Source organism: Arvicola amphibius, chromosome 6 (genome assembly GCF_903992535.2).
Source record: "Arvicola amphibius chromosome 6, mArvAmp1.2, whole genome shotgun sequence".
In the NCBI taxonomy this organism is placed as follows: domain Eukaryota; kingdom Metazoa; phylum Chordata; class Mammalia; order Rodentia; family Cricetidae; genus Arvicola; species Arvicola amphibius.
The window spans coordinates 4212203-4239793 of NC_052052.2; the positions used below are offsets into that span (position 1 = coordinate 4212203).

General features: G+C 48.1%; 1 protein-coding gene across 2 annotated transcripts; it reads right to left on the bottom strand.

Moving 5' to 3' along the window:
* Nucleotides 1–7404: 7404 nt before the first annotated feature.
* Nol9 (nucleolar protein 9) lies at nt 7405–27192 on the bottom strand. Of its 2 annotated transcripts, none has more exons than XM_038334516.1 (12): nt 26689–27192; nt 25312–25531; nt 24975–25102; nt 20058–20193; nt 19854–19941; nt 19254–19351; nt 15177–15338; nt 14278–14578; nt 13445–13556; nt 10709–10886; nt 9805–9938; nt 7405–9165 (listed from the first exon to the last, which is right to left on the bottom strand). In XM_038334516.1, exons 1-12 carry the CDS (start codon nt 27175–27177, stop codon nt 9031–9033), a joined length of 2181 nt encoding a protein of 726 aa, XP_038190444.1. In that variant the 5' UTR covers nt 27178–27192; the 3' UTR covers nt 7405–9030. The 2 variants fall into 2 exon arrangements, with proteins under 2 accessions (XP_038190444.1, XP_038190443.1); XM_038334515.1 differs by having other exon boundaries at nt 19854–19944.
* Between the last annotated feature and the right edge of the window lie 399 nt (nt 27193–27591).

Consider the following 27591-nt stretch of genomic DNA (forward strand, 5'->3'; position numbering starts at 1 on the left):
TGGCCAATCAGCTCCTGACATCTCTCCTCCGGATACAGAGCCCATGCCCGGCCTGGCCCATTAGCTGTAGGTGCCAGGGATGTTCTCAATGACCTGAACTTGGGTCAACTCACAGTTAACTGTCCTTAAGCAGGGACTGACTTCCAAACCCCTCTAGGCCTGGTCCAGTGGGTTCTGCCTCACCTGTGTGGGCGAGATGGCAGACTGCCTCACATCGAAGGGGACCTGGACACTTGGTAGTAGGCCAGAGCTGACAGCTGCCCTCTGCCCCAGTTGTCCAGCCAGCTGACTGCCTGAAGCGTCTCAGCTGGGTGGGGAGAAGTCTAGGTTTCCAGAAGCCTATGGCAGCAACAGAATGGCCACACTCCAGTGAATCCCGGCTGCTGGCCACACAGACTTTCAAACCTGGCCAGACAGACTGAAAAGGCTGAGCCCTCAGAGGCTGCATCTGTCCAGGGAACAAAGGCTTCTAGGCCAGTCTCTGACCACAAGGAGAGCTTGGACTCCCAGGGCAGCTGGAATTTCAAAACATCTAACCCATTGTTGGGATACTGACCCTGTTGGCTGGAAATGACTCTCACTGTCTGGTGGACGTGCCCAGTTAAACCAGGCTGTCTCTGACAGTTTGGTCACTGTACTAGGAACGTCAAGGAGATGCGTGGAAGGGAAATGGGAAATACTGGAGCCAGAAAAGGGCCCCTTGCCCCTAAGGGGCCTTCACTTTTTCTTATCCTGAGTGGTCGTGTGCCAGTGGAGGTTACCAGAAGACAGTATGTGTGACTTTGATTTATTTTTGTTTTCATTTTTCTTTTGAGACAGTGTTTCTCTGTTGCTCTGGCTGGCCTGGAACTCAGTCCACCTACTCTGGCTCCCTACCCCAAGTCTATGCTACCTCGTGCAATTATGTATGTAGGCTCTAAGTTTGTGGTCCTTCTGCCTCTGACTCCTTGAGCTGGGACCTACTGACATGAGCCACTATGGCCGCCAGGCTTTCCTCCCAGTGGCTCCCAAGGGCTGATGGACAAAGCTCTAGGGAACCACAAGCCTTACAAGAAGATTAAGGTCAACTTGCAAAAAATTAAAACAAAGTTTCTTTGTGTAACAGCTCTGGCTGTCCTGGACCTTGCTCTGTAGACCAGGCCAGCCTCGAACTCACAGAGATCCACCTGTTTCTGCCTCCAGTGCTGGGATTAAAGGCGTGCACCACCACCGCCTGACAGACAAGTTTCCAGAGCCAGTTATCTCCTACTACACAGGTCCCAGAGATGGAACTTGGGCCATCAGGCCTGTTGCCAATCCCCCTTGCCTGCTGAGACATCTAGCTAGCTTCTGTAGATACTTTTTGAAATGTAGCAGTATTTTTCTGAGGGTGGTGACACAGGCTCAAAGGAGGAGAGGCTGAAAGATCAGGAGTTCAAAACCAGCTTTAACTACAAAGTGAATTCAAGGCCAGTCTAGGCTATACGAGGCCCTGTTTCAAAAACAACAGCAACAAAAAGCAAACTAAACCCTTGAGTAACTAAAATTCCCAGACAGGGACTTTACCACAGACACAGTGACAGTCACTGTGACGGTCCTGGACAAGGAAAATGGTGCACAGAAAGCTTACAGGTAGCTGACCCTTACACAGGTCCTTGGCCTGCACAATCCAGGCTGCTTCAAGCTCCCTCTGTAACTGAGGGTCCTGGGTCACACCGTTCATCATAGCACACTGAAGCCAGTTTTGAGTCCAACATGGGCTCCCTAGCAAGGCTGTCTTAAAAGCTTCCTGTAGAAAGAACTAGAGGGTTAGTTATGCGTGGTGCGACCCTCTACCTCAGTTCTAGAAGCATGAGGTCAGATCCCATGGCAGCTGCACACACCCACACCCCTCTGCCAAGAGCCACAGCATGTCAGTAATGGGAGTGGATGAAGAGCGATCCCAGGGATCATGTGAGGGAATGCCTGCACAGCCTCCCACCTCCTGTACTCCTTTGTTGGAAATACAGTCATGTGACCAGACCTAGAAAGTGAGCAAAGGCCCAAATACTGAATATAGGGTGAGCAGCATCCAGGATCTTGTACTCATCCATCCAGAAATTCCCTTTTTCTAGTCCCATCCTGTGTGGTCCCTTTTCACAGGTGCAGATGTAGACAGGCATCTACAAAGGCATCATTCACGAGAAGGACCCAGATGCCCATCACGAAAGACAGGTTTCCGGGTGAGGGGGTTACGGAGGTGGGTCAGGAGGTAAAAGCTTTGGCTGTGCAGCAGAGACGACCTGGTTCCATTCTGGGCACCCCTGGTGGAGGGATGGGGCACGCCCAAGGCTGTCTTCTGACTTTCACATGCAAGCCGTGGCATGTGTGCATACACTCGCAACATAAATGAAAAGAAAATCAAAGCGAGCATGTAAACACCATGAGGCAAGGAGAAAGTAATGGTAGGCTGTGGCACGGCTCTGCGGTAAGGCACTTGCCTGGTGTGTGTGAGGCCCTAGATTCAGTTGGCACCACCAAAAAGGGAGAAAACAACTGAGGGGTACAGAAGTTTGGGGACCAAGCCTGTCCCAGCAATGGAAGTCGAACTCTAGTGTATACAAATTGGCCATCTGTAGGGAGGTGTTAGGTACCCCTAATATTTTAATAATTTATTTATTTAATGTGCATTGGTGTGAAGGTGTGAGATCCCCTGGGACTGGAGTTACAGACAGTTGTGAGCTGCTATGTGGATGTTGGAATCCGAACCCGGATCCTATGGAAGAGGAGCCAGTGCTCTTAACCTCTGAGCCATCTCTCTAGCCCTCCCCCCCCCTTAATATTTTTAAAATGTCATTGTGTTTGTATGTATTCAACATGACATGTATGGAGGTCACGGGACAATTCTGGGGTCGAGTCTCTCCTTTCACTTCCATGTGGCTGCTGGGGATGAAGCTCAGGCCACCAGGCTTGCATGGCAAGCCTATCTACACACTAAGACCTCTGGGCAGCCCATTAGACATTTTTTGGACATTTTTCTTATCTGACCTTCCAAATCAGAGTCCATGGCTAAAAGATTGAGAGGACTTTAGGACTTTGAAGACAGGGTTTGTCTCTGTATAGCTCTGAGCCCTGGCTGTCCTGGAACTCACTCTGTAGACCAGGCTGGCCTTGAACTCACAGAGATCTTGCTGCCTCCAATGCTGGGATTAAGGGCCTGCGTCAGCCACCTGATTTCTAAACTCCTGATCCATCCAGTTACAGATGACTATAGACACTTTCCAGCCTGTGGAGCAATTCTGAAAGGGTCTAGGACAGCTTGGCCAGTATGGGTTTTGGTGGCCTCTCTGGGACCTACTTTTCCCCCACTCCACTCCCTCTGTCTTCTCTGCAAAGAAACAGATTTGCTAGTTTCTGAATGAAGGCAGAGTCAGCTTTGCTGGGACTGAGATCACGCTTTGCCCTCCAGTCACCTGGCCTCACCGCACTCAAGGGCCTCTCCTTCGCTGAACACCAATCTTAACTTCTCCAGATGGATCTGTCTGCACAGAAAAACCTCAGAGCTCTCGGCCCATCCAATCTGCTTCCTTTCAACCCTGGTCTCCTGGGCACGGTGTATTTGAAATATTTTAATATGTAGACTCCAGAGCTGGCATGGTGCCACCCCCATCCTTCCCTAGAAAGCAATAGCAGGCAGAAGCTCCTCTGTGATCCCCATGGCCAGCAGCAGATACCTGGCTGGGCTGCTTGGGGAGAGAGGCCTGAGAGTTAGTGTCTTTTTCTACTTGGCAGAGTTGGTCACGTCCCAGAATCTAAGCAAGTTCAAAAGCATTAGAAAAATTCTAGCCAGTGATTGTTGGCTGTCCTAATGACATCAGGCTGGAAACCATGGCAACCCCAGGCTTCTCAGATTAGGCCCTGGTCTGTCCAGTTCAGCTCTATCTGCTGATTCCCAAGGCTTTGCTTACTCAGCTCTGGCCTGTGCGGTGCAGGCTCACCCCATGCCTTGGTGCATGTCCTTTATGCTTGCAACCTTGCCCACCCTCCAGCTGCTCTTTCCTGGCAAAGCCTTAGGGGTATTTAACGTGCAAGGCTTTTCCAAAGAGGCCCTGCAGGTCACATGGGTTTCCCCTCTCAGCACAGATGGCCCCCTTGTTTATTTTAGCCACTGTTGAAGCTGGGCTCGTCAGCAAAGTCTGGTTCTCTTAGCTGGGCCATGCCAGGCCCGGGCAAACCAGCTGCCCTGAGCTGGGCTGCATTCTCAGAGGCATCTCTTACACAGACACCAGTTTAGGGTTCACTATATTTTAAAAGCTGTGAACTTGCTGGGTAGTGTTGGCTTGGTGCCTTTATCCCAGCACCTGGGTAGCAGAGGCAGGCTGATCTCAGTGAGTTCCAGGACAGTCAGGGCTACACAGAGAATCCCTGTCTCGGAAAAAAAAAAAAAAAAGAAAAAAAAAAAAAACCACCCAAAATCCCAAAAAACTCTGAATTCTAGCCAGATGTGGGGGTGCATATTTTCTTTTATATATCTTTTTAAGATTTAAGAAGCCTCTTCCCCTCCCCCGTAACAGCCCTGACTGTCCTGGAACTTACTTTGTAGACCAGGTTGGTCTCAAACTCACAGAGATCTATCTATCTGCCTCTGCCTCCCAAGTGCTGGGATTAAAAGCATGTGCCACCACCACCTGGCTTCAAAGAAGCATTTTGCTTGCATGGATGTTTGTATGCATGCGCACCATGACTGTACCTGTGGAGGTCAGAAGAGGGCACCAGAATTACGGACAGCTGTGAGGCACCAAGCAGTGCCAGGAATCAAAGGTGGTTCTCTGCGAGAGCAGCAATGCTCTCAAGTATTGAGCCAAATCTCTAGTTCCTGGCTGCACACCTTTAACCCCAGCACCGGGGCGACAGAGGCAGGAAGGGATTCAAGGCCAGCCTAGTCAACACAGTCAAGCTCAGGCTGAGACCCTACTTCAAACACACAATCCAGTAAAACTCCTGAACTCTTCTTGGTGTATAACCCCCTTCCAGGTCACCCAGAGACACAGCACCCTTTCCTACCTTACACAGCCTCAGATAGGGAATGAATAGTGTCTTATGGGATTCCTGGGAATCCCATCAGCCTCCTTTCAAAGCTATTTTCTTTTCTTTCCTTTGTTCTTTTCTTTTATTTTTTTGAGACAGGGTTTCGCTGTAGCTTTTGGAGCCTGTCCTGGAACTACCTCTTGTAGACCAGGCTGGCCTTGAACTCACAGAGATCTGCCTGCCTCTACCTCCCGAGAGCTGGAATTAAAGGCATGTGCCACCACTATTTTCATTCCCATGTTTTCTTAAGTCTTTAAATAATTACTTGGAGTCAGGTGGTGGTGGTGGTACACGCCTTAATCCCAGCACTCAGGAGGCAGAGGCAGGCTGATATCTTGAGTTTGAGGCCAGGCAGGGCTACAGAGAAACCGTTTCAAAAACAAAAACAAACAAACAAAAAAACCCAAATAAATGATTACCTGGAATATCTTACACACTGAAAGCATACAAATTCATTGTTCACAAAAATTTTAATGATCAAATTCATAGCAAAATGGGAGATGTCAGAAACCACACATAGTGGGGAATGATTCTTAAACTTAGTCAGATGTGACAGTCACAAGATTCACAGTGCCACCTAGGCCATGGGCACGTAAGGGCTGTTTTCCACATGGGCATAGACAATTTTAAACACAGCACGTAAGGGCTTTCGAAGATAGAGTTTATCAGAGCAATCAAGGACCTGCCCAATGGCTGCTCTCACAGGACGCAAGGCAACAGGACTAACCTGAGGGGAAGCCTGACAGGTGAGGGGTTGTGCCCCCACCATACCAAGCCTTCAGGAGGGACAAAACCTTGATGCTCACCTTCCAAGAGTTTGCAACCACCAGAGACAGGTACACAAGAATCACTACCATCTTCCACAGCTTGAGCCTTGGCAGGGCCTTTTATTGGCAATCCCATTGCCCTCCCCCTACACGCGGAGAAGGAAACAGACCCAGGCAAGACTTCCCCACAAGGTGGTTTCCGCGCAGGTCCACCACTACGTTGCCATCCAAATCTAAGGAACGAAAACCATTGCCAGACCAGAAGAGGCGTGCTCCTGGAATCCGAGCAGAGGATCTCAAGCGTGGCAGTCTAAGCTATACAGTTAGTTCTACGCCAGCCCGGGCTAAGAGTAAGATGCTGTGGAGTGGGAGAGTGGAGAGGAAAGATAAAAGTAAACAGGAAGTGGAGAGAAGAAAAACAGCTCCTGGAGAGGGTTCAATGCTCAGGTGAGACAGAGCCCTGGCCCGTCCACCAACCATGTTTCCCACAGCACTCAAAGGGCCTGTAGTGGCATTCCATTTGTAAGTGAGGCTTGCCTGAAGATCCGAGTAGAACAGCCCCGCAGGTCAGCCTTACTATCAGGCAGCAGCCACACTAGTTGTCATAGAAACTGGGCGGTGCACGCCTTTAATCCGTTTTAGGATTATAAAACGGGAGGAGACAACTCTCACACACAGTCTCGTTCTGAGATTCCCAGACAGGATCACCATTTTGGACTGAGGTCGAGGTAAGAGCCAGTGGCTGGCTGCTTTGCTATTTGTATCTTCAGGTTGAACCCCAATTTCTCTGAGTTTTATTGTGGTTCAGGCTCTTTACACCATCTGATTTGCACACCATGTACGGATCAGGCAGTTCTTATCAGGGAGGTCCAGCACAGGACGCAGCAATCTCCCTGCTCCTGGCCTCTTACCGCACTCACCTCTGTCCAGGCTCTGGAAGAGCCCATCACTCCAAGGACCCGGGCTTGTTCCCACAGCCTCTTCAGGGCCACTTTCTCAGGCCTCGAGTTGTCTATGATTTCCTGGGACAGTGATTATGCGAACACCAGTCCCTCCACGTCTAGGAAATAATTCCTAGACTCTGATTTTAAGAAGCCACAAAAACTAACTTGGAGTTTGTTGTTGTGTGGTTCTATGGAGTTCTTATGTATGTAACTTGTACACCACACTCCTAAGATTCCAGGGGACCACAACAGACCATGTAAACAGAAACTTCACACAAACACACCTGTGATCCCAGCACTTGGGAAACTGAGGCAGAAAGATCATACATGAGGTCAGCCTGTTCATAGCAAGATCCTGGCTCAAAACAGAAACAAAACCCCAAAAAGAAGGCACAGAGTCCAATCTCTTCCTTGTCCCAAATGCCCTGATATCACAATCACATGGACAGACACTGTTGCAGGTCTTCCCAAGGCCAGGGCTCCACAGCAAGAGCTCTCCCCAGAGGAGTTTCCAAATGACTACTCCTCACAGCCACTTGCCCAATGCCCACAAATCCCTCTACTGCTGACACCAGGTCTCTACTGGTGGGGACGCACAAGTGAAGGTCAGCTGAAAGCACCTTTATGGAAAACACAAACTGGAGACCTACATTTCAGGGTCTTTATTCTTGTGAAGACAGGAAGATCTGGGGAGGGCGCAGAGGAGAGACGGTGCAAGGCTAGGGCTGTGCATATCTGCCGCCCCAGAACTCAGAAGCAATGGAGCCCATAGGCACCTGCTTGGGCAATATGAGACGACCCTCCTCCCCACCAAATAGAAAGACACAACACAAGCTAAAGCTAGATATAAATAAGGGACAGCTAATTAGTGAGTCCTTAAATGGTCTAAAGGGTTTTACACCAACCAGGCTGCTGCAGTTCTGTCTCCTAATGGGTTTTCCTTTTTCCTTTTTTTGATTTTTGAGACAGTGCTTTTGTCTGTGTAGCCCTGGCTGTCCTCTGTAGACCAGGCTGGTTTTGAACTCACAGAGATCCTCTGGTCTTTGCCTCCCAAGTGCCGAGATTAAAGGCATGCGCTACCACTTGCCCGGCTTCCTATTGGGTTTTTCAAATGCCAAGGCCAAAGATGGGGTCCAAACAGACAAGACCAGGCACGCTCAGGGTGGTATGGTCACAGACAAGACAAAGATAATCAATGGTATGCGTGAACATAAACATTAATCCTTTCCCAGGCTGGAATGGTCTTCGAACATGATCCTGCTAGAAGGTGAAATCCTGATGTGTCAGTCACGACAAATCAAGAAGTTCTTCAGTGGCCTGATTATTTTTTATCCACAAAAATGACCTGACCCAGTCACTTCTAATTACAAAATACACTAGGGAAAAAAATGGCACTGGAGTAGCCTCCAGGTACCTAGAAGAAAGCACTGGCAGTAAAGGTTTGTCCAAGCCAGGCACAAGGTGTGTGTTCACAGGTTGGTGGACCCGTGGCAGTGTGTCCTGCCTCAACAGAGGAGTCAGTCAGAGCACACCCAGACTTACGGAACCATCTGGAGGCTTTCTGGATGTCAGAGCGACTTCTTCAACATAATTAAAATGGAGACTCATGATTAAAATGGCAGAGAAACTAACAGAGCAAATACTACCCTCTAACATTTGAGTGCACGGTTGGGGGATTCAATGGCATCCAAGGACCAGGCATTTGAGTCCACGTCACCCTCACTGGTAAGGTCCAGGTGGCTCAAAGTCAACCTCTCTCATTCGTGCCCATCCAGCCTGCTCAGACCGGGCACCTGTGCACTGAGCCTGAGGACTGCTGGGTCAGCCTGCTGCCCATTTCTTGGCACATTTTTGTGGTCCTGGATTCCCCAATTTTATCTTGATTGCAATGGTCAGGTCCTTGGTGAATGAACTGTGGTGAGGCACAGTTTTCTTCACTGCTCCACAGCTCGTCAGGAAACACTCCTCCATTCAGCCAGACGGCCATTCGGAAAGCAGTCCAGGCCAAGTTTGAGATCAAACATCTTAAGAGAAAACTCTGAAAACTGGGTGTGCTGACACAGAACTGTAATGCCACACTTGGATGGAGACCATGTCTTAGAGGGAAAACGAAAAATGGAGTCTTGAGCTATTTACTATGCAGCACGTTGTCCAATTCCATGAACCTCACTGGACACGAGGGCGCTGTTCATAGTCACAAAGCCCCACCGACCTGCTGACTCCGAGGTCAAGGACAAGGTTTGCAGGCAGAAAACCTCTATCTATACAAGGATCTACTTTTTCCTTCTGTAGAATCTGTACCCTAGGGAAGCATGTTCAAACTCTCTTTCTCCAATTTTCTCCGATGCTCCAGGAAGTTTAAAATTATAAGCTGTGGTGATGTAAGGAATTGTCCCTTCAGGCCCAGGCTGAAATGGAAACACAAAGAAACAGCACTGAGACCTGTCCAGACAGCCTCGAGGAGCAGAAGGATTCTTCCCAACTGGAAGCCAGTATGAAGGCAGCTGGAGAGCAGGTCTGGGCAGCAGGTCTCTGGGGCTCCAGACACTTAGGATGATCCTCAAAGAGCTACTTTTTTAATTTTATTTTTAAAAATTTTTCAAGACAGAGTTTCGCAGTAGCTTTGGAGCCTGTCCTAGAACTAGCTCTTGTAGAGTAGGCTGGCCTTGAACTCATAGAGATCCATCTGAGTGCTGGGATTAAAGGTATGTGCTACCACTCCCCAGCTGGGCTTTTATTTTCATATATTCATAAATAATATATATATTCGCCTAGTAGGTGGAAAAAAAACTGTCCATAGGAGGGCAGTCATAAGGAGGTATCTATGCTCTCCTTATGAGGTATCACATCCTCCCCTATTATTGGCTCTACACTGGGATCCTGACTTGAACCTTCTGAGGCATCCAATATTCCATCTTATGTCATTCAAACCACATAATATAGTATCTTGTCTCCCAGATAAAGCACCTGCTGCATTGACTACAGCCAACTTCAGCTCATTTCTGCCTGCCTGGGTTTCCCTGCAGGACTCTCCCATGCGGGCTCACCTGGTTCTTGATAATACAGTGTGGAATGGAAATAGAACCAATCAGCAGACAATTCACAGCTTTCAGCTCTTCTGGAGGCAGAGGGGTGATGATGTGGTACATCCGCTGGTCCATGTCAATGCCTCTGCAGATGCCTGTAGACACAGAGCAGCATCAGCCACACTGCAGGAGTCTCACAGCTCAACTACCAGGAAACAAAGCTTGATCCTGACATTAAGAGTTTTATGTGGGGCTGAAGAGACAGCTCACAGCAGGAAAGAACACATGTTGCTCTTGCTAAGGACCCAGGTGCCTTTCCCAGAATCCATCCACTGGCTCACAATTCCATTCCATGGGATCTGATGCTCCCTTCTGGCCTCTGAGAGCACCAGGCCGGTGGTGTAGACAGACGCACATGGAATAAATTAAGGTGTTTTAATTTCTAGCGCTTTGCTTTCAGAATACAAAGAACAATTGAGGGTTACTGAGATCGCTCAGCAGGCTTAAGGATGGTTGCTGCTCTTCCACAGGACCCAAGTTCAGTTCCCAGCACCAACTTGAGGCAGTACCTCCAGCTCCAGGAACCCACCCCACCATCTCTGGTCTCCAGGGACATCTGCACTCATGTGCACATACCCACATAATCCACATACCTATGTCTCCTGGAGTGAGGGACCATGCCCAGATAAAATAAAATAAATTTTAAGAGAGTACAAAGAATATGAACATCTGCCTGTTGAGTTATGAGGAACCGAAGTAGGCTAACAGAAGACCTTGGGTAGCTGCGATGAAGGCAGAGTGTCAATGCTGAGGAGCACACACAGAAAAGACATTCATTTCCCTAGCGACAGGCGTTTCTCAATCCCGTGTACTGGTCAATACCAGTTGTGTACAGTGAAGCAGACAGCATTTACTCTCAACTCACCAAAGCCCAAACAGTCACATATGGGAGTCTGGGCAAGCAGGATGGGACCCCGAGTGTATCCTTTCATGTCCTCCAGGATCCTGCAAAGCCCAACCCAGCTGGCATTTATGGCGTACAGTATGTGGGCAGGGGCAACATCAGCGTGAGTGATCCGGACAGCAACTGCATTGAAGGGGACCTGGAGAATAAACCACGAATGCTCATCTCCCTGACAGACTTCTACCTCAGGTCTATGTAGCCTAACAGGCCACGACATAAAGCTTCACCTTTTTTTTTTTTTTTTTTTTTAAGAAAAAGCATCTCGAAAGACAAAACAAAACAAAAAAGAAAAAGAAAAACCTAACGCTTGCTGACTTGAATAGACTGACTGGTCAGCAAACCCAGGGATCCTCTTGTGCTGGGATTACAAGCTTGGGCCACCATACCCACACAAAAATCTGGATTTTGAAAACATAAATCAGGATGGCTTGGTTGATGGAAGTCCTGGCTCAAAATGCAGATCCCTAGCATAGCTAAAGATGGAGTGTGGTGGCCAATGCTTATTCTCACAGTATATGGCAAGCAGAGGCAGAAGGGCGAGAAGGTCAAGGCAGCCTGGGTGCCATAGTTCCCTCCTTCCTGTACCTCTATCCATGTGATCTTCATTTCTGTCTCCCCTCAACTTGAAAAAAAAAAAAAAACAAACCAGGGGACAAGAGCAGGAGCATTAGTGTCAACTTGTAGGATTCCAGGGCATTTCTTTATAGACTGACTGATTAGAGGAAAGTTGTTCAGGCATCAGGCTAGAGAGTCATGGATCTATGGCTATGTAAAGTGAGCATGGGAAATCAAGAGAGTCCAGTGAGATAAGGCTGCAGCTGATTGGACCGTCACAGTAGGTGTTGGCAGTGACCAGGAAAATGACAGTCAGGTCTGCCATTCCAGTCTCAGCTCAGCTTTTCTTCTGGGTCTTTGGAGTTTTTACCAGCTGTGTTTTGTTGAATAGGAATTTGCTTTCTTTTAAAAACAATTCCAGGGGCTGCAGAGATGGCTCAGAGGTTAAGAGCATCGCCTGCTCTTCTAAAGGTCCTGAGTTCAATTCCCAGCAACCACATGGTGGCTCTTAACCATCTGTAATGAGGTCTGGTGCCCTCTTCTGGCTTTCAGGAATACATGCAGACAGAATATTGTATACATAATAAATAAATATTGAAAAAAAATAAAATAAAATAAAAAATAAAAACAATTCCACTGCACTGGGTTGTGGTGGTGCACATCTTTGATCCCAGCATTTAGAAGGCAGAGACAGTCAGATCTCTGAGTTTGAGGTTAGATTGGTCTACAGAATTCCAGGACAGCTGATACACAGAGAAACCCTGTCTTGAAAATGAAAAATCTCACCTAATTCCCAGCTTGGCTGAGCCTCCTACTATGAATCAAGATGTGAGGCATCAGTTGCTCCTCCCATCAGTGCCCTGGTCCCGCCACTGAGACTATAAGCCTCTGAAACACTAAGCCCAGTTTACACACACACACACACCCTTTCTTTTTTGGTTTTTCAAGACAGGGTTTCTTTGTGTAGCTTTGGAGCCTGTCCTGGCACTCACTCTGTAGACCAGGCTGGCCTCGAAGTCACAGAGATCCACCTGCCTCTGCCTCCAAAGTGCTGAGATTAAAGGCGTGCGCCACCCCTGCTGGCTAACCTCTTTTTTTTTTTTTTTTTTTTTTTTTTATTAGTTGCTTTGGGCTCTTTCCTGCTGCTCTTCTGAAAAGACAGGATGGTCTTTACCTCTTTTTCCTCTTCCTCTCTCCATTCCCTGTATCTCAATAAAACTCCCACACAAGCTCTAAAAAAGCTGTCTTGGTCATGGTGTTGTCACAGCAAAGTCACTGAGACAGTGTGCGAGCGTGTGTGTATACATGAAGGATGTGTGCGAGTGCACATGCATATGAAGCTTGGGCTGAGCGTCAACACAGTCCTGTGGAATAATCCTGTACACTGTAAAGATGTGTTGCTCTCATTGTTACAAGCCAGAAGTGGAAGAAACAACGTGGGAGGGTCATAGAGGAAGTGAACGAGCCTCAGGGCAGCACATAGATTAAAAAACAAACAAACAAACAAAAACCAGGTTAATTTAAGTTGTAAGCCAGCTGGAGACAAGCCTAAGCTATTGGTCGAGTATTTATAATTAATAGTGAGTCTCTGTGTTGGGACCCACAGCATGGGGAGGGCTCTGGGCCAACCGCCCACAGCAAACATGCATTGCTGCCACGGTCACCACAGAGCTCTCCCCAAAGCCATCCCGGCAGCCTGGCCTGGAAGTTGTAAACACTTTGGTGCTGGTACCCGATAGGAATAACAAGGTGCTCAGGAGGCTGCTCTATGTACCAGGCACTACCAGGAAGGCTCACAGAGCTCAGCAGCATCTTGAGACGTCAGGCACTGCCACTGTGCATGTGGAAAGTGTAAATGTGAGGTGGCTACCAGATCAGCTGACATCAAACTACAATCCACGCCACACACTAAACTTGCCAGCCAAGGACCAAATGTCAGCACTCCATCCTCTCCCAAGTAACCCAGCCTCATCATTCCTTAGTTTTCCCATCTGAAAAATGGGGATAATATCAGAACCGAAATCACAGAGCTGTTTTGAGAATTAGGGAAGCAATATACAGGAGGAGGCAGAGCAGCCAGGACACCAGAGCCTCAAGTACCTTATCAGTAAAGAGACCATTTCTCCCGCCAGCTCTGATTACCTTATAGGGCGTCAGGCTGTGCAAAGGACTAAGTGGCCCTGGCACAGGAGGCATCAGCTGGCTAAGGTAGCCCAACACCGCCAGATCTCGAAAAATTTTGTTGTATTTGGCCCTGAAAAGTAGAGCACAAGAAGGTAAATAGAGAATATATCACGCCCGCTTGGGGGCAGAAGTGAACAGCATCTCAATCATTAGGTAGCACACTAGACCTTGCTCTTTCAAGATATCCCTAAACCCTAGGGCTGGAGATGTGGTTGTGTTACTGCCAGCACATACCCTGGTCTAATGGCCAATAAAACAGACTGACTCCCTCTCCCTCTCTCCCTCAAGGTCTCCACCCACACCCTCTCTTGACACAGTCCCCTCAGCACTGAGCACCTGGCCACCGGCATGGGAAGCCCCATCTCCATGCTCCTAACAGGAATCTTTCTCCTTTAAATGTACATCAGTGGCACCCCTGAAAAGTCTTACGAGGATTCTCTCTCTCTCTCTTTTTTGTTTACAGGGCTTCACAGTAGACTGGCCTTGAACTCATGATGTCCCATGATAGATAAGAGCCACCATGACCAGCTCTCTAAACAAGCGAGCACGCCATGCCCCGGCCCACTGCAGGAAGGTTCATTCTTTTTTTTTTTTTTTTTTTTTTTTAAATGGTGTTTCGAGACAGGGTTTCTCTTTGGCTTTGGAGCCTGTCTACTAACTCCTGTAGACCAGGCTGGTCTCAAACTCACAGAGATCCGCCTGCCTCTGCCTTCCTAGTGCTGGGATTAAAGGTGTGCACCACCACTGCCTGGCTAAGCTTCATTCTTTACCCAAGTTGACACTTTACTTACCTATTTTTCTCATTTTTACTACACGGAAATTCTGTGTAAACAAGCTTCAGCTTATGTCCAGGGAAGACTGGAACTGGACTGGAGTCTTTCTCTTCTTCAGTAAAATCCAAACTGTCTCCAAATTCTTCAATTTCAAACCCTCGACGTCTCCTGATCTTGCTTTTTGTATACAGGCCATCTGTGAGCTCTACGTACTCTGAGGTCAGAGAGGGCATTGTAGGACCCCGGGCGGAATACAACTGAATGACGTAGTTGGGAGACAACAGTCGGATCAGGTCAACAAGCAGCAGCAGTCCGTCGTCTGTAGTGGGAGAGAGCAGAGCATGGCGTAGTAAGCAAAGGCAAGGGCCTGGTGTGGTGCAGCACTTGGGAGGCAGAGGCAGGCAATCTCTGTGAGTTTGAGGTCTAACAGAGCGAGTTCCAGGACAGCCAGGAAACACAGGGAAACTTTGCCTCTGAAAAAACAAAACCAAAAGCAAACAAAAAGAAGATCAAAAAAGACATGGCCAGGCAGCGTGTGCACACCTGAGAAGATCTGACACCCGTTTCTGGCTTCCAAGGACATTGTGCGCAATGTCTGGACAAAACAGTCAAGCAAAAATCAGTCAATTGATTATAAAAAATAATCAACAACCCAAAAGACCAGAACCCAGAGCTCTGGCTTACTTGGTGGAGTACTCATTCCCTCAGCACCACATAAAATAAACAGTGATGTCTGTAGTCTCTAACTGGGGAGGGGGTGTGTTCAGAAGTTCAAGGCTGCCCTCAGTTACATAGAGGGAATGGCCTATGCTGACCCTCATTTGAACACTACAGCACACATGTATGGAAACAGCACAGGGCACCTGTACAGCACCCATGGTAGCTGCTTACACTGCATCACATGTATACGGACTTACCTTTCACCCAGCCCATCGTGTTGATGATAAGTGGGGACTCTCTCTTGTAGTCTCTGAACACATACTTCACTATCTCAATATAATTCTCATAGTCATTGTGACAAGTCATCTTTCCATAATACACCATCCTCTGTGGCTTCCTCGGGTGGGTGTAAGGTGGTCCTAGAAAACAAAAGCCAGAGTCAGGAATCAAGCACTTTCCTAACATACAGAAGGCTCCAGCAGAGTGGTTCTCAACCTCCCTAATGCTGTAACCCTGTAATACAGTTCATGCTGTGATGATCCACAACCATAACGTTGTTTGTGTTGCTATTTCATAACCAATTTTACTACTGTTATGAATAGTAATGTAAATATCTGGTATGTGACCCCTGTGGGAGTCATGACCTACAGGTTGAGACCTGCTGCTACAGAGGTTCTATCTAAATCACTACCAAGCAAACATAACCAAGCCACGGCCACACAACAGTGGGCAGTTGTGGCACTGCCAACCCTGACAAAGATCTTAGGAAAGCTCAAACTACCAAGAAGAGCATCAAATTATGTTTTTAGAAGTCAACTTAAGCTGGGCAGTGGTGGCGCATGCCTTTAATCCCATCCCAGCACTCGGGAGGCAGAGGTGGATCTCTGTGAGTTCAAGACCAGCCTGGTCTACAAGAGCTAGTTCCAGGACAAGCTCCAAAACCACAGAGAAACCCTGTCTCGACAAACCAAACCAAACCAACAAAAACAAAAAAAAAAAACCCAAACAAAACAAAGTAATACAAAGACGGCCAATTTCATGTATGTAAGTAAACTCTGATCATGTTCTGACACGACTGCATTTATTCCAGGTATCTGGGATACAACTATGAACCCCCACTTTCTAGGGCTTATAAAGCCCAGCAAAAATTCAATTAACAACCTTTAATAATCTCCTGCTAAGTGGTGGTACATACTTTTGAGACAGAGTTTCTTTAACAGTCTTAGCTGTCCTGGAAGTCACTGAGATCCACTTGCTTTTGCCTCCCAAGTGCTGGGAGCAAAGGCATACACACCACTATCTGGCTGTGGCAAACATGTTTAATACCAGAATTTGGGAGGCTAAGCATCTGAACCTGAGTTCCAGGTCAGCAAGTTCCAGGATAGCCAGAGCTACACAGTAAAAGCCCGATCTCCCCAAGGTTTGGAGAGACGGCTCAGTGGCAAGACATGGCAGAGGACCTGAGTTTGATGTCAAGAAGCTGACAATCACTTCTCACTCTAGCTTCAGTGGACTCTCACACCCTCTTCTGACCTCTAAGGAGACTAGCACTCGTGTGCATAACTTCCCTCCCCCACATACACATAATTAAAAATAAATCTTAGAGGGGGGAGTCTTAAACTGTGTGGCGGTACTGCATGCCTTTAATCCCAGTATTACTCAGGAAGCACAGGCAGATCTCTGTGGATCCGAGGTCAGCCTAGACTACAGAGCAAGTTCTAGGAAAGCAAAGCTACATAGAGAAAGCCTATCATGTAAAGCCAAATAAATAAACAAATAAGTAAATAAATCAAAAATAAATAAATAAAAAGTCAAGGCTGATGACAGGTCATTAGATAAAGGTGTTTCCGTTGAGCCGATGGCCAGTGTAGTTCTCCTGAACCTACATGGGAAGAAGGAACTGTTGTGGAATACTTGTACAATGTGTGAAGATACGTTGCTGTAATTGACCAACAGCTAGGCAAGAAGCATAGGTGGAACTTCCTGGCAGAGGAGGAGGAAGTCAGAAGGATGGATCTGGCTGGCAGGAGACATTAAGACAGAGAACAAGTCGGACACACAAGAGTGGAAGATAGGTAAAAGGCATGTGGTAGAACGAAGGTTAATAATAATATGTGTTAATTAGTTAGAAGAGCTAGTGGGACAAGCCTGAACTAATGGCCAAGCTTTCACAATTAGTAAGGTATCTCCAAGTCAGTATTTGGGAGTTGGCAGGACAGAAAAAACTCGTTACAAAGCCAAGTGACTCCTACAAGTTGCCACTGGATTTCTGTATGTATGTGTATGCGTGTCAAGACACTTGCACCCAACTCCTATTCATAATAAGTGAGTGTAAAATAAATGTAAAAACAAAACATGTGCATAGTGGCACATTCCTTTAACCCCAGCACTTGGGAGAGGCAGGTGGATCTCTAAGAGTTCCAAGACAGCCAGGGCTACACAGACCGAGAAACCTTGCTTCAAAAACAAAACAAGATAAAGGCAGTAGTGGCACACGCCTTTAATCCCAGCACTTAGAAGGCAAAGGCAGGTAGATCTCTGAGTTTGAGGCCAGCCTGGTGGTCTACCGCGTGAGTTCCAGGCCAACCAAGTCTAGACAGAGAAATTCCATCTTGAAATATCAAAACAAAATAATACAAACAAACAAACACCAAAAGAATAAAAACTCCAGGGACTTAAACAGGCATTCTTTTGAGATTTACAAGTGGCCAACAAGCACTGGAAATATAAACACTCAAGAGGAGGACACTCAGTATTTACGGTCACAGAAGTACAAAATAGACACTTGCTTGGGGTTCTGTAATCAAAATAAGCAACACTGCCAAGAAGATCAAAGAGAATTAATGCCCCTGCATACTGCTGGTGGCAACTTAAAAGATGGCACAGCCACTGTGAAAGTCTGGTAATTTCTCAAAAAGGTCAACAGGAGACTATCCCATTACCTAGGAACTGCACATCTAGGCACACAAATGAACCTGAATGCAGGGTCTCGATGGTGTACTTGCCCCCTGTTCTCACGGCAGCACTGTTCACAGCAGCACAAACCCACAACTCCCACAGTGGGATGGGGAGGGCTCAAGTGGGAAAGGTACGGGGCCACACAAGCCTGCTGACCAAACTTCAGTCCCCAGACCCCACTAGCAGCTGAATTTGGGGATACACATCTGCCATTGCAGCACTCGAGGGAGAAGGGAGGCAGCGAGGTGAGAGCCACTTAAGAGCCTGCAGACCAGCTAGTCTGGTATATGCAGGGAATCAGCAAAAAAATAAGGGACCCAAATTCACCCCAACAAGGTGGAAGGAGAAAAGCTACTCTCTCATCTCCACACACACACACTGTAAAGCACTCACTAGCTAGATGGACAAAAATGCAGGATGCAAATATCTACTGGAATCATCTCAGACATACAAAGAAAACTAAGGTGATTATTTTTTCTCTCTGTGTGTATGAATGTATGCAAGCTGGTTTTCTTCTCTCTGCCCTCCAGCTTGCCATAGCAGTGCTGGGGTCACAGGCAGATTCAACAAAACCAGATCCACCTTATTATGTGTCCCAGGCCATCAGGTTTGTGTAGCCGGGTCTTCTACCCATCAAGCCATGCCCTTAGTCTGAGATTGTCTGACACATTCCATAAACTAGAAGCTGGTAAACAAGCCAAATGCAGCACTGATTCACCTACAAGAGTAACTAGGTCCATTCCCAGGGACAGAACTGGGCTAGAGAGCAATTAGGAGCTGAGAGGTGGAAGTGGTCTGTAAAGAGAGAAGTGCTTCACTAGGTGATAACAAAGAAAATTGTAGCAATGGGAAGCACAACATTATAAACAGATTTATACACCCAGGTGTGGCTAAGATGAGCACATTGCTTCTGTGTGCTTTCTAATTCTAAAATGCGTTCTGAAACAGTAAGAGGACAGTACGCGGTCCCTGTGACTGCAGAGATCAAACCTGTGCAAGGCTCAACAGTACTGGGCCAGGGCTCAGGTCACCTAAGATGTTATTAGGGTGATATGTCTTTGCAATTTACACAAAACAGGTGCTGGAGAGATGGCTCAGAGTTAAGAGCACTGGCTGCTCTTCTAGAGGACCCAGGTTCAATTCTCAGCACCCACATAGCTCACAACTGTCTGTAACTCCAGGTCCAGAGGACCCGATACCCTCACAAAGACATACATGCAGACAAAACACCAAAGACTATTAACAAATTTACATAAAGCATTTCTTAAAATAAGCACACTCAAGTTTGCTGTGCAAGCTTCACTTTGCACAGAATTTTGTGAATATGATTCCTCTTAAACCTCGTAAGCCCAAGACATGTAACACGTGAGACTTACCCAGCAGCGGTTCTGTAATGGTAAGTAGAGCAATGCAGCCAGGAGGTGTGAACTCTGTCTGCCCGGGATCACATTCCAGGTAGTCAACCCCGGGGAGGCTGGAAATCGGCAGAGAAAGAGGAGTCTCAGGCAGCTGTCCTCTGCGGCAGTGACTGTGCCGGGAGCAGCCTTGTAGCTGTCACGCTCCAGACACTAAGGGCAAGGCCCCATCCCACTCACAACAGGCAAGGTTACTGCAAAAACGTAACAGCTCTGGGCTTAGAGATGACACGTGAACCAGTTTAGATCAAGTCCAAGCACCCGCTCTTCTACAGGTCAGTGTGCGAGCACCGTCCCCACAGGAAGAGTGCCACTGCCCAGTCCACAGCACTCAGAGCCAAACACAATCCCACCCCCAGTGTCTCCACCAAGTTGGGTATGGTGGCTTACACTTGTAATCATAGCACTGGGGAGACTGAGGCAGGAGAATCACCAAAAATCCAAGGCCAGACTGATCTAGAGAGTAAGACTATGCCTCAGAGGATCAAACAAAAACCAAGTCTCTGTATTTGAATCTCACTTCATGCCCAGATGACCGAATGAAAACACAAATATGCTTACCTGTTCAGTAACTGGTTAATCAGTATTCTACTGAACGTGGACTTTCCCGCGTCACAGGCACCACACAACAGGATGACAGGGCAGCCATCTACTTTTGCAGGTAAAACAAACAGTGAGCCCCAGTACCGGCCCAGTCCTCAGGACTGTAGCTACGCAGCGTCTGAGGCTCTGGGGACCGCGAGACTGAAGGAAGGGGATGCTCACCACAGGACACACTGACGAGCTCCTCCAGCGCACAATGGGCACTGTCACTCAAGAAGATGCCTGCCCTCTTCCGCTGTCTTCTGAGGCCAATCGTCTTCAAAGCTATAAACTCAGCGTTAATCCGCACAGGATAATGCTAAAATACAACAATTCATTCAAACCCTAAGGAAAGTTTCCTTAAAAATATACATTTGCTTGTTTCTAAACTAATAAGCAACATATAGTTGTTTCTGCTTTTTGAGACAGGGTTTCTCTCTGTAGCTTTGGAGCCTGTCATAAAAGTTGCTCTGTAGACCAGGCTGGCCTCAAAGTCACAGTAATATACCTGCCCCTGTCTCCCGAGTACTGGGATTAAAGATGTGCAACACCACCGCTCACCATCAACATATAGCTGTGAGTTACAAAACAAAAATCGGTCCCTTTCCCTCAGTACCCTAAAGCGCAGCCCATCAGCATGGCCTGCCTACTCTCTCTGAAGCACATGTCTCTGCACAGTGCACACCCACTCTCAGGCTGCCGCTGCCTTGGGAGAAAAGAAAGGGATTAAAATGTGGGGAAAGTTCAACAGAGGCCACCGCTGGAGGACAGGTTGGTTGATCTGAAATAAAATCAAGGCCATCTATGAAACACAAACAGGACATAGCACAGCACATGCAAATGGAGCTGAAGAGGCAAAGACGGCTGTGCTCAGTCTCCACCAGGGTCCACCGGGGTCCTCAGGAAGCATAAGGGCCCTACAAAGGGCTTGTGCTAGCTGCCGTAGGGAGGTTCCAAAGAAAAGCGTCCCCCATACAAAAGAGGAGGAGAGAAGAAACTACCCACAACACATCCTCAGGCAGTCAGCAATCACAGACGGCATTCCTGCCTCAGGTGCCTCCTGAGAGTTATAGAGTTCTTTCTGTGAGGGATAAAAACGGAGGCCCAGAGCTGAAGAGATGGTTTAGTGACAAAGAGTAATTACTGTTCTCACAGAAGACCAGAGTCTGGTCCCTAGCACTCATGTCAGACAGCTCAGTCACCTGTTAACTTCACCTCTGGGAAACTGGAAGCCACCTTCTGGCCTACTAAAAATAGTAAGGGGCATACACAGACATATAAACGAGTATAAAAACTCTTCAGAGCCGGGCGGTGGTGGCATACACCTTTAATCCCAACACTCGGGAGGCAGAGGCAGGCAGATCTCTGTGAGTTCGAGGCCAATCTGGTCTACAAAAACTAGTTCCAGGACAGGCTCCAAAGCTACAGAGAAACCCTGTCTTGAAAAACCAAAAACCAAACCAAACCAAAACTTCAGAATGCACTCACGTGAGGGCTAAGGAGATGGCTCAGTGGATAAAACTCTAGTTTTTAGGACTAGAGTTCAAATCCCCAGCACTCGGGCTGGAGAGATGGCTCAGTGGTTAAGAGTAGAGCCGGGCGATGGTGGCGCACGCCTTTAATCCCAGCACTCAGGAGGCAGAGGCAGGCGGATCTCTGTGAGTTCGAGACCAGCCTGGTCTACAAGAGCTAGTTCCAGGACAGGCTCTAAAAAAAGCTGCAGAGAAACCCTGTCTCGAAAAACCAAAAGAAAAAAAAAAAAAAAAAAAAGAGTACAGGCTGCTCTTCCAGAGGTCCTGAGTTTAATTCCCAGCAACCACATGACAGCTCACAACCATCTATGATGAGATCTGGCTCCCTCTTCTGGCCTGTAGGCAAACATCCAGACAGAATGCTGTATACATAATAAATAAATAAATAAATCTAAAAAACAAGAAACAAAACAACAACAACAACAAAAAAAAAACCAATCCCCAGCACTCAGGCAAAAAATAGGGAGGTGTGAGGGTTGCCTGTAATTCCAGTACTTGGGAGACAGAGAAAGGAGAACCCTGGGAAAAGCTGATTAGCTAGACTAGCTGCAACTGGTGGGCCCCAGGTTCAGCAAGAAACCTTGTACAATGAATAAGTGGAGACTAATTGAGGAAGACATTCCATATCATGTTCTGACCTCCACATGCGTGTGTATGTACACTGACACACAGACAACCCCCCCACATAAATAAGTAAATAATAATATAAACCACATCGATATACGCCTTTAATCCCAATACACTGGAGGCAGAGGCAGAACTCAAACTCTGAGTTCAAGGTCAGCCTGATCTACAAAGGAAGTTCCAAGACAGCCAGGACTGTTACACAGAGAAACCCTGCCCCGAAAAACAAAATAAACCATCTGGGCTACATAGTAACACCGGCCCTCAAAAAAAAAAAAAAAAAAAAAAAAAAAAAGGTGGGGGTGGGGTCTGGAGAGATGGCCCAGAGGTTAAGAAGATTAGGGGCTCTTTCAGAAGGCAGATGTTCTGTTCCTAGCACCCATGCTGCCTGGTTTACAACCTCCTGTAACTTCAGTTCCAAAACTCTAACTTCATACATCTGGTCTCCAAGAAACCTGGCACACATGTGCGTATACCCACATAATTAAATACTGAAACAATAATCACAAAAGCACATCCATGCCCCGACCACCTTCATCTCCCTTTGCATAGCAGCTTCTAGGCGTCAGGATGTTTTGGTTCCCTCTCCCAGGGGTAAGGAACTACCACCTCACCTATCTGTCTTCTGGTGATTATACGATCAGATGCCCAGCCAGGAGGGGTGGTGGTGCCATAGCATTTATTTGGTTTGTTTTGAGACAGGGTCTTTCTGTAGTCCAAGCTGTCCAACACAGACCAGGCTATCCTCGAACTCGTAAGAGATCCTCCTTAATGAGTTCGAGGACAGCCTGATCTACAGAGCAAGATCCAGAACAGCCACGGCTTACACAGAGAAACCCTGTCTTAAAAAAAAGAGACAAACAAAACAAACCCAAATTGGAATGGTACCCATTGTGATGTTGGCATTAATATGAGATCTTGGGGACGGACAGGGAAGGTTACGGCTTAATAACCTGTGTGTGTCGATGTTAAGCTGACAAGGGGACAGTTGTGCTAGTCAGTGTTTACGTCACCTTGATGAGAGCTAGAGTCATTTTAGAGAGGAAGCCTTGCCAGGGATTGGTGCAGTCTTTAAACCCTTTAAACCCAGTGCTCGGGAGGCAGAGGTAAGCAGATCTCTGAGGCCAGTCTAGTCAACAGAGCAAGTTCCAGGACAGCTAGGGCTACAGAGAGAAACTCTGTCTCAAAAAACAAAAAAGCACGCCGGGCGGTGGTGGCGCACGCCTTTAATCCCAGCACTCGGGAGGCAGAGGCAGGCGGATCTCTGTGAGTTCGAGACCAGCCTGGTCTACAAGAGCTAGTTCCAGGACAGGCTCCAAAGCCACAGAGAAACCCTGTCTCGAAAAACCAAAAAAAAAAAAAAAAAAAAAAAAAAAAAAAAAAAAAAAAAAAAACCAAAAACAAAAAACAAACAAAAAAAAAAAAAAAACAAAAAAGCAAAACAAACAAGAATACTTGCTGTTTTTGCAAAGGACAGGAAATGTACGTACCAGGCATACATTTGGCACATAAGCATACATGCATGCAAAACACACACACACAAATAAAATAAACCAAATAATAATAATAAAATAAACAAAACAAAAAAACTGCTTGTAAGTGCTGGGCAAAGAGTTCAGCCAATAATCTTGAGGCCCTGGGCATGAACCCAGGCATGGAGTGCTCATGGGTGTGGGTGTGTACAATCTTATCACATGGGACTAGGACGCAGAGGCTGTGACAGACATCCAGACTCCTTGGTAAGCTTCAGGCCAACCAGAGACTGTTTCAAAAGACAGACAAAACCTCAAGGTGCCCGCTGGCTTCTGCATGCATCTGCACTTGCATGCGTGCAAGCACATACACATAGAATTGCCTGTTTCTCCCAAGGTCACATGGCCTTATAAGCAAACATATTCATCATGGACTCAAGGGCCATCCAGCTGAGCTTCCCCTCCACAGCGCTGCCACTCCAGCCTCCTGCATTCCCACTGGCTGTGGTCGAGCAAGGTGGTTCACAATGCCCTCTCGACAATGAACTCTCACTACAGAGCCCTGGAGCCACTGCTTTCCTTCAGCTTCCTTCTCCCCACCTCCTGACTCCATCAGGCAAGCATACTGAAACCAGTCTGATCTCTAGACCCTCATTCTGCATCTGTGACTTTCTTAGACCACCTTAGACTGGCAAGCCCTCCACCCTGGTCATTCCTTGGCTCCTCTGTGACTTCCTTATTTTAACCTCCTCTCAAGTGACATGGCCCAGACCTCATGCCCTCTCCCCTCTCAAACTCCGTCAATGTGCCCATGCTGTCTGTCTGTCTCTCTCACCTAATCTGTGTTCTTGGATACCCTCTCTGTTGCAGGCTCTAAACAGAAGATGGCCCTAGCATCTCCTCCAAACTACAGACTCACATACTCTAGCGCCTACCTGATATCTCCAACTGGATATCTTTTTTTCTTCTTCTTTTGGAGACAGGGTGCCTTGTAGCTCAGAGTGGCCTCCACATCACTATCTAGCTGGAGATGAACTTGAATTCCTTATCCGCCTGACTACATCTCCCGAGTGCTGGGATTACAGGCTTGTCCTACCATAGCTGATAAAGAGGTGGCTTCTGCTGGGCAATGAAACTGAAGAAGAGGAGGAGAAATGTTCATGACGAGCTTTCTATAAGTGCCTGTGTAAATGCACGCCACACCGCGTAAGTGGGGGCCAGAGGACAAAACCCAGGTGTGTTCTCTCCTTCTACATGAGCACCTGGGATGGAACCCACATCCTCAGGCTTGTTCAGCAAGTGCCTTTACCCATGATACACCTTTCTATAGAGACTATCTCCTAACTGTTGACACCCCGAAATGCTACCCCACACACATGACAGAGGATGATCATTCTGAAAGTGCTCCCAACAATTCAGCTGACGGCTCTGGTGCAAGGGACCAGCAACCCTAAGTAAGTACGGGGCCTTACCGCCTGCCGGAAGACGTAAGAAGCACACTGATAGGAGCTCATGAAGTCTACGGCAGGGGACTTCAGCTGTTCCAGCAGCACAACGGAGGCCAGGGGACAGAAATAGTGCATCACCCAGTGTCTGTCATCTGCAAAGAGAGGAGCAGGCCACCTCAGAATTAGTAACAATTTAGATCCCAAGGGTTGTTATCTCAACTATAGGCTTGTGAAGTAGAGGTGACTTTTTTACGCCTGGGTGGAGGCAGCACAACCCGAGTCTACTAGCTTCATGGTCTCAGAAAACTTCTGGTGTAAAACAGCAGAAATCGCAGTACTTTAATACTTAGAGTACAGTTACCCAGTTTCATGTGCGGCTTGAGCAGAGCCCGTATCTCTTTTCTGACCTCCTTTTCGCTTTTCTCAGGTTCTGGGTACAGCATCCCCCTGATGCTCAGGAAAGAATGGGTGTAGGCAGAAAACACATCTTGGGCAGGCTGGCCTTGTTTGATGATATGGCCGAAGATTTGCAGCTGGCCATAGATGCAAGTCACACGGCATATCCCACTGAAAATAAAGTCCTAGCAGGGAAAGAAGAAAACCATATGGACATTATAGACACTGCTACCAAAGATAGAAAAATTCTAAAATCTTAACTTGCAGGGGCTGGAGAGATGGCTCAGTGGTTAAGAGCATTGCCTGCTCTTCCAAAGGTCCTGAGTTCAATTCCCAGCAACCACATGGTGGCTCACAACCATCTGTAATGAGGTCTGGTGCCCTCTTCTGGCCTGCAGACATACACACAGACAGAATATTGTATACATAATAAATAAATAAATATTTAAAAAAAATAAAATCTTAACTTGCTATTCACTTACCAAAATGATTTATCCCCTTGAGACAGGGCCTCATGATGTAGCCAAGGCTGTCCTAGAACTGACTGAGTAGGTTCCTCATCTCATGGAGATCTAACCCTCCCTACACTCATGTAGTGGCTGGTGTGAAAACTGATGTCCAAGTGTCAAAGTACACAGCACTGGGGCTGCAAAGGTGGCTCACCGGTTAGAGCACTGGTGGCTCTCCCGGAGCACCCATGTTCGGTTCCCAGCACCCTCGTGGGGGCTCGCAAGCTCCTTTAACTTCAGTTTCAGAGGATCCTCTGCAGGCACTGCACGCACATGGTGTACAGAAATGCAGGAGAAACACTCAGACATAAAAAACCAAAACAAGGCTACACTGTACTAAGTGACCAAATTCTGTCGGGTTTGAACTTAACCCTAAACATCATATCCCCGTCGCAGCTCCCAACAGGCTCACAAACTCTACCAACCCGTGCTTACAAAGGCACACAGCATACCCGTCTCCGATTCTCGAGGCTTCACTCCTTCCGGGCATAAGAAGGGCAATCTTTAACCAGGGTCAGACCGCCTGAGTTTAACTCTTGGCTCTGCCTTGCTACTGTCTAACTCCGGCTGCAAGGGACCTACCTTGTTTTTCGGCCCATAAACACGAGAAAGAAATGCCAACCGTCACTCCCGTGAGAGCTGGGAGTGCTGATTTGGGACACCCGGAAAGCTGGCAGCTACGTGCCCAACAAGTCCGACCCATTAGTTTGCTAGTACAGCGCAGCCAGCAGGCCTACAGAATCCTGAGCAGGAGGGTGAGGATGGACTTGCATGCGACCAGCATCCGGAGGACCACGGCCCGGTCATCAGAAGCTCCCCCGCGGGCGACTCACCTCCTCGGCTGGCAGCAGCAACAACACTCGGCCCGAGCCTAGGTCCCGCACAGGTTGGGTGACGTTCGTCGGCAGGGGTGGGAAGTTGTGCGCGCGCTGTGGGCGTGGCGTGGACTGCGGCTGTGGCGTGAGCTGGCGGCGCGGCGGGGGCTGGCGGCGGGGCGGGGGCTGGCGGCGGGGCGAGGGTAGGTTGCTCGGCGTGGACCCGGTGCCCGGCGTGGACCCGGTGCCCGGCGTGGACCCGCTGCGGCTCCGGACCTTGCACTTTTCCGCCACGTGCGCGCCCGCGGTGACACCCAGCTTCCAGTCGCCGCCCAAAGCTTGGGCCCGCAGCAGCCGCCGTCGCAGTCGCCGCAGCTCGCCCCGGGTCAGGACCCCAAACCGGCGACGGCCCCGACGGCTGAGGAGGAGATGGGACCGGGCCTTGCGAGCCCGCTGCCAAGAGGAGCGGCTCGGAACCCGCCTGAGCAGCACCTCGGAGTCCGCCATGATTGGCCCGGAACGCCTCCGGCCGGCCGATCTCGCGAGATCACGTCGCCCCGCCCCCAGCGCCAGGCGTGCAGAACTGCGGTCGCCCTCTCTCGGCCAGCTTGTGCAGCACATCAGGAACTCCAGCCCATCGTGCCTAGGCTCGGGCGCCCCGAACTTGGCCGTCCCATCCAGGGCCCCATTTACATTATGCAAAACCCCACCCTGGCTGGCTGAAGAGTGGGTACCGAAGCCCCTGGATTTAACCACAAGGCCACCTCTCAGGAAATCCACCTGGGATTTCTTTTTCTTCCTGCAGAAAAAAAAAATAAAATAAAATAAAAACAGGGTTGGCATTTTAAAACAAATTGGGTCCATTTGTATAATGCTGGGTTTGCATACATTTGACTTTTGGCCGATGGGAGCAATCCTGGA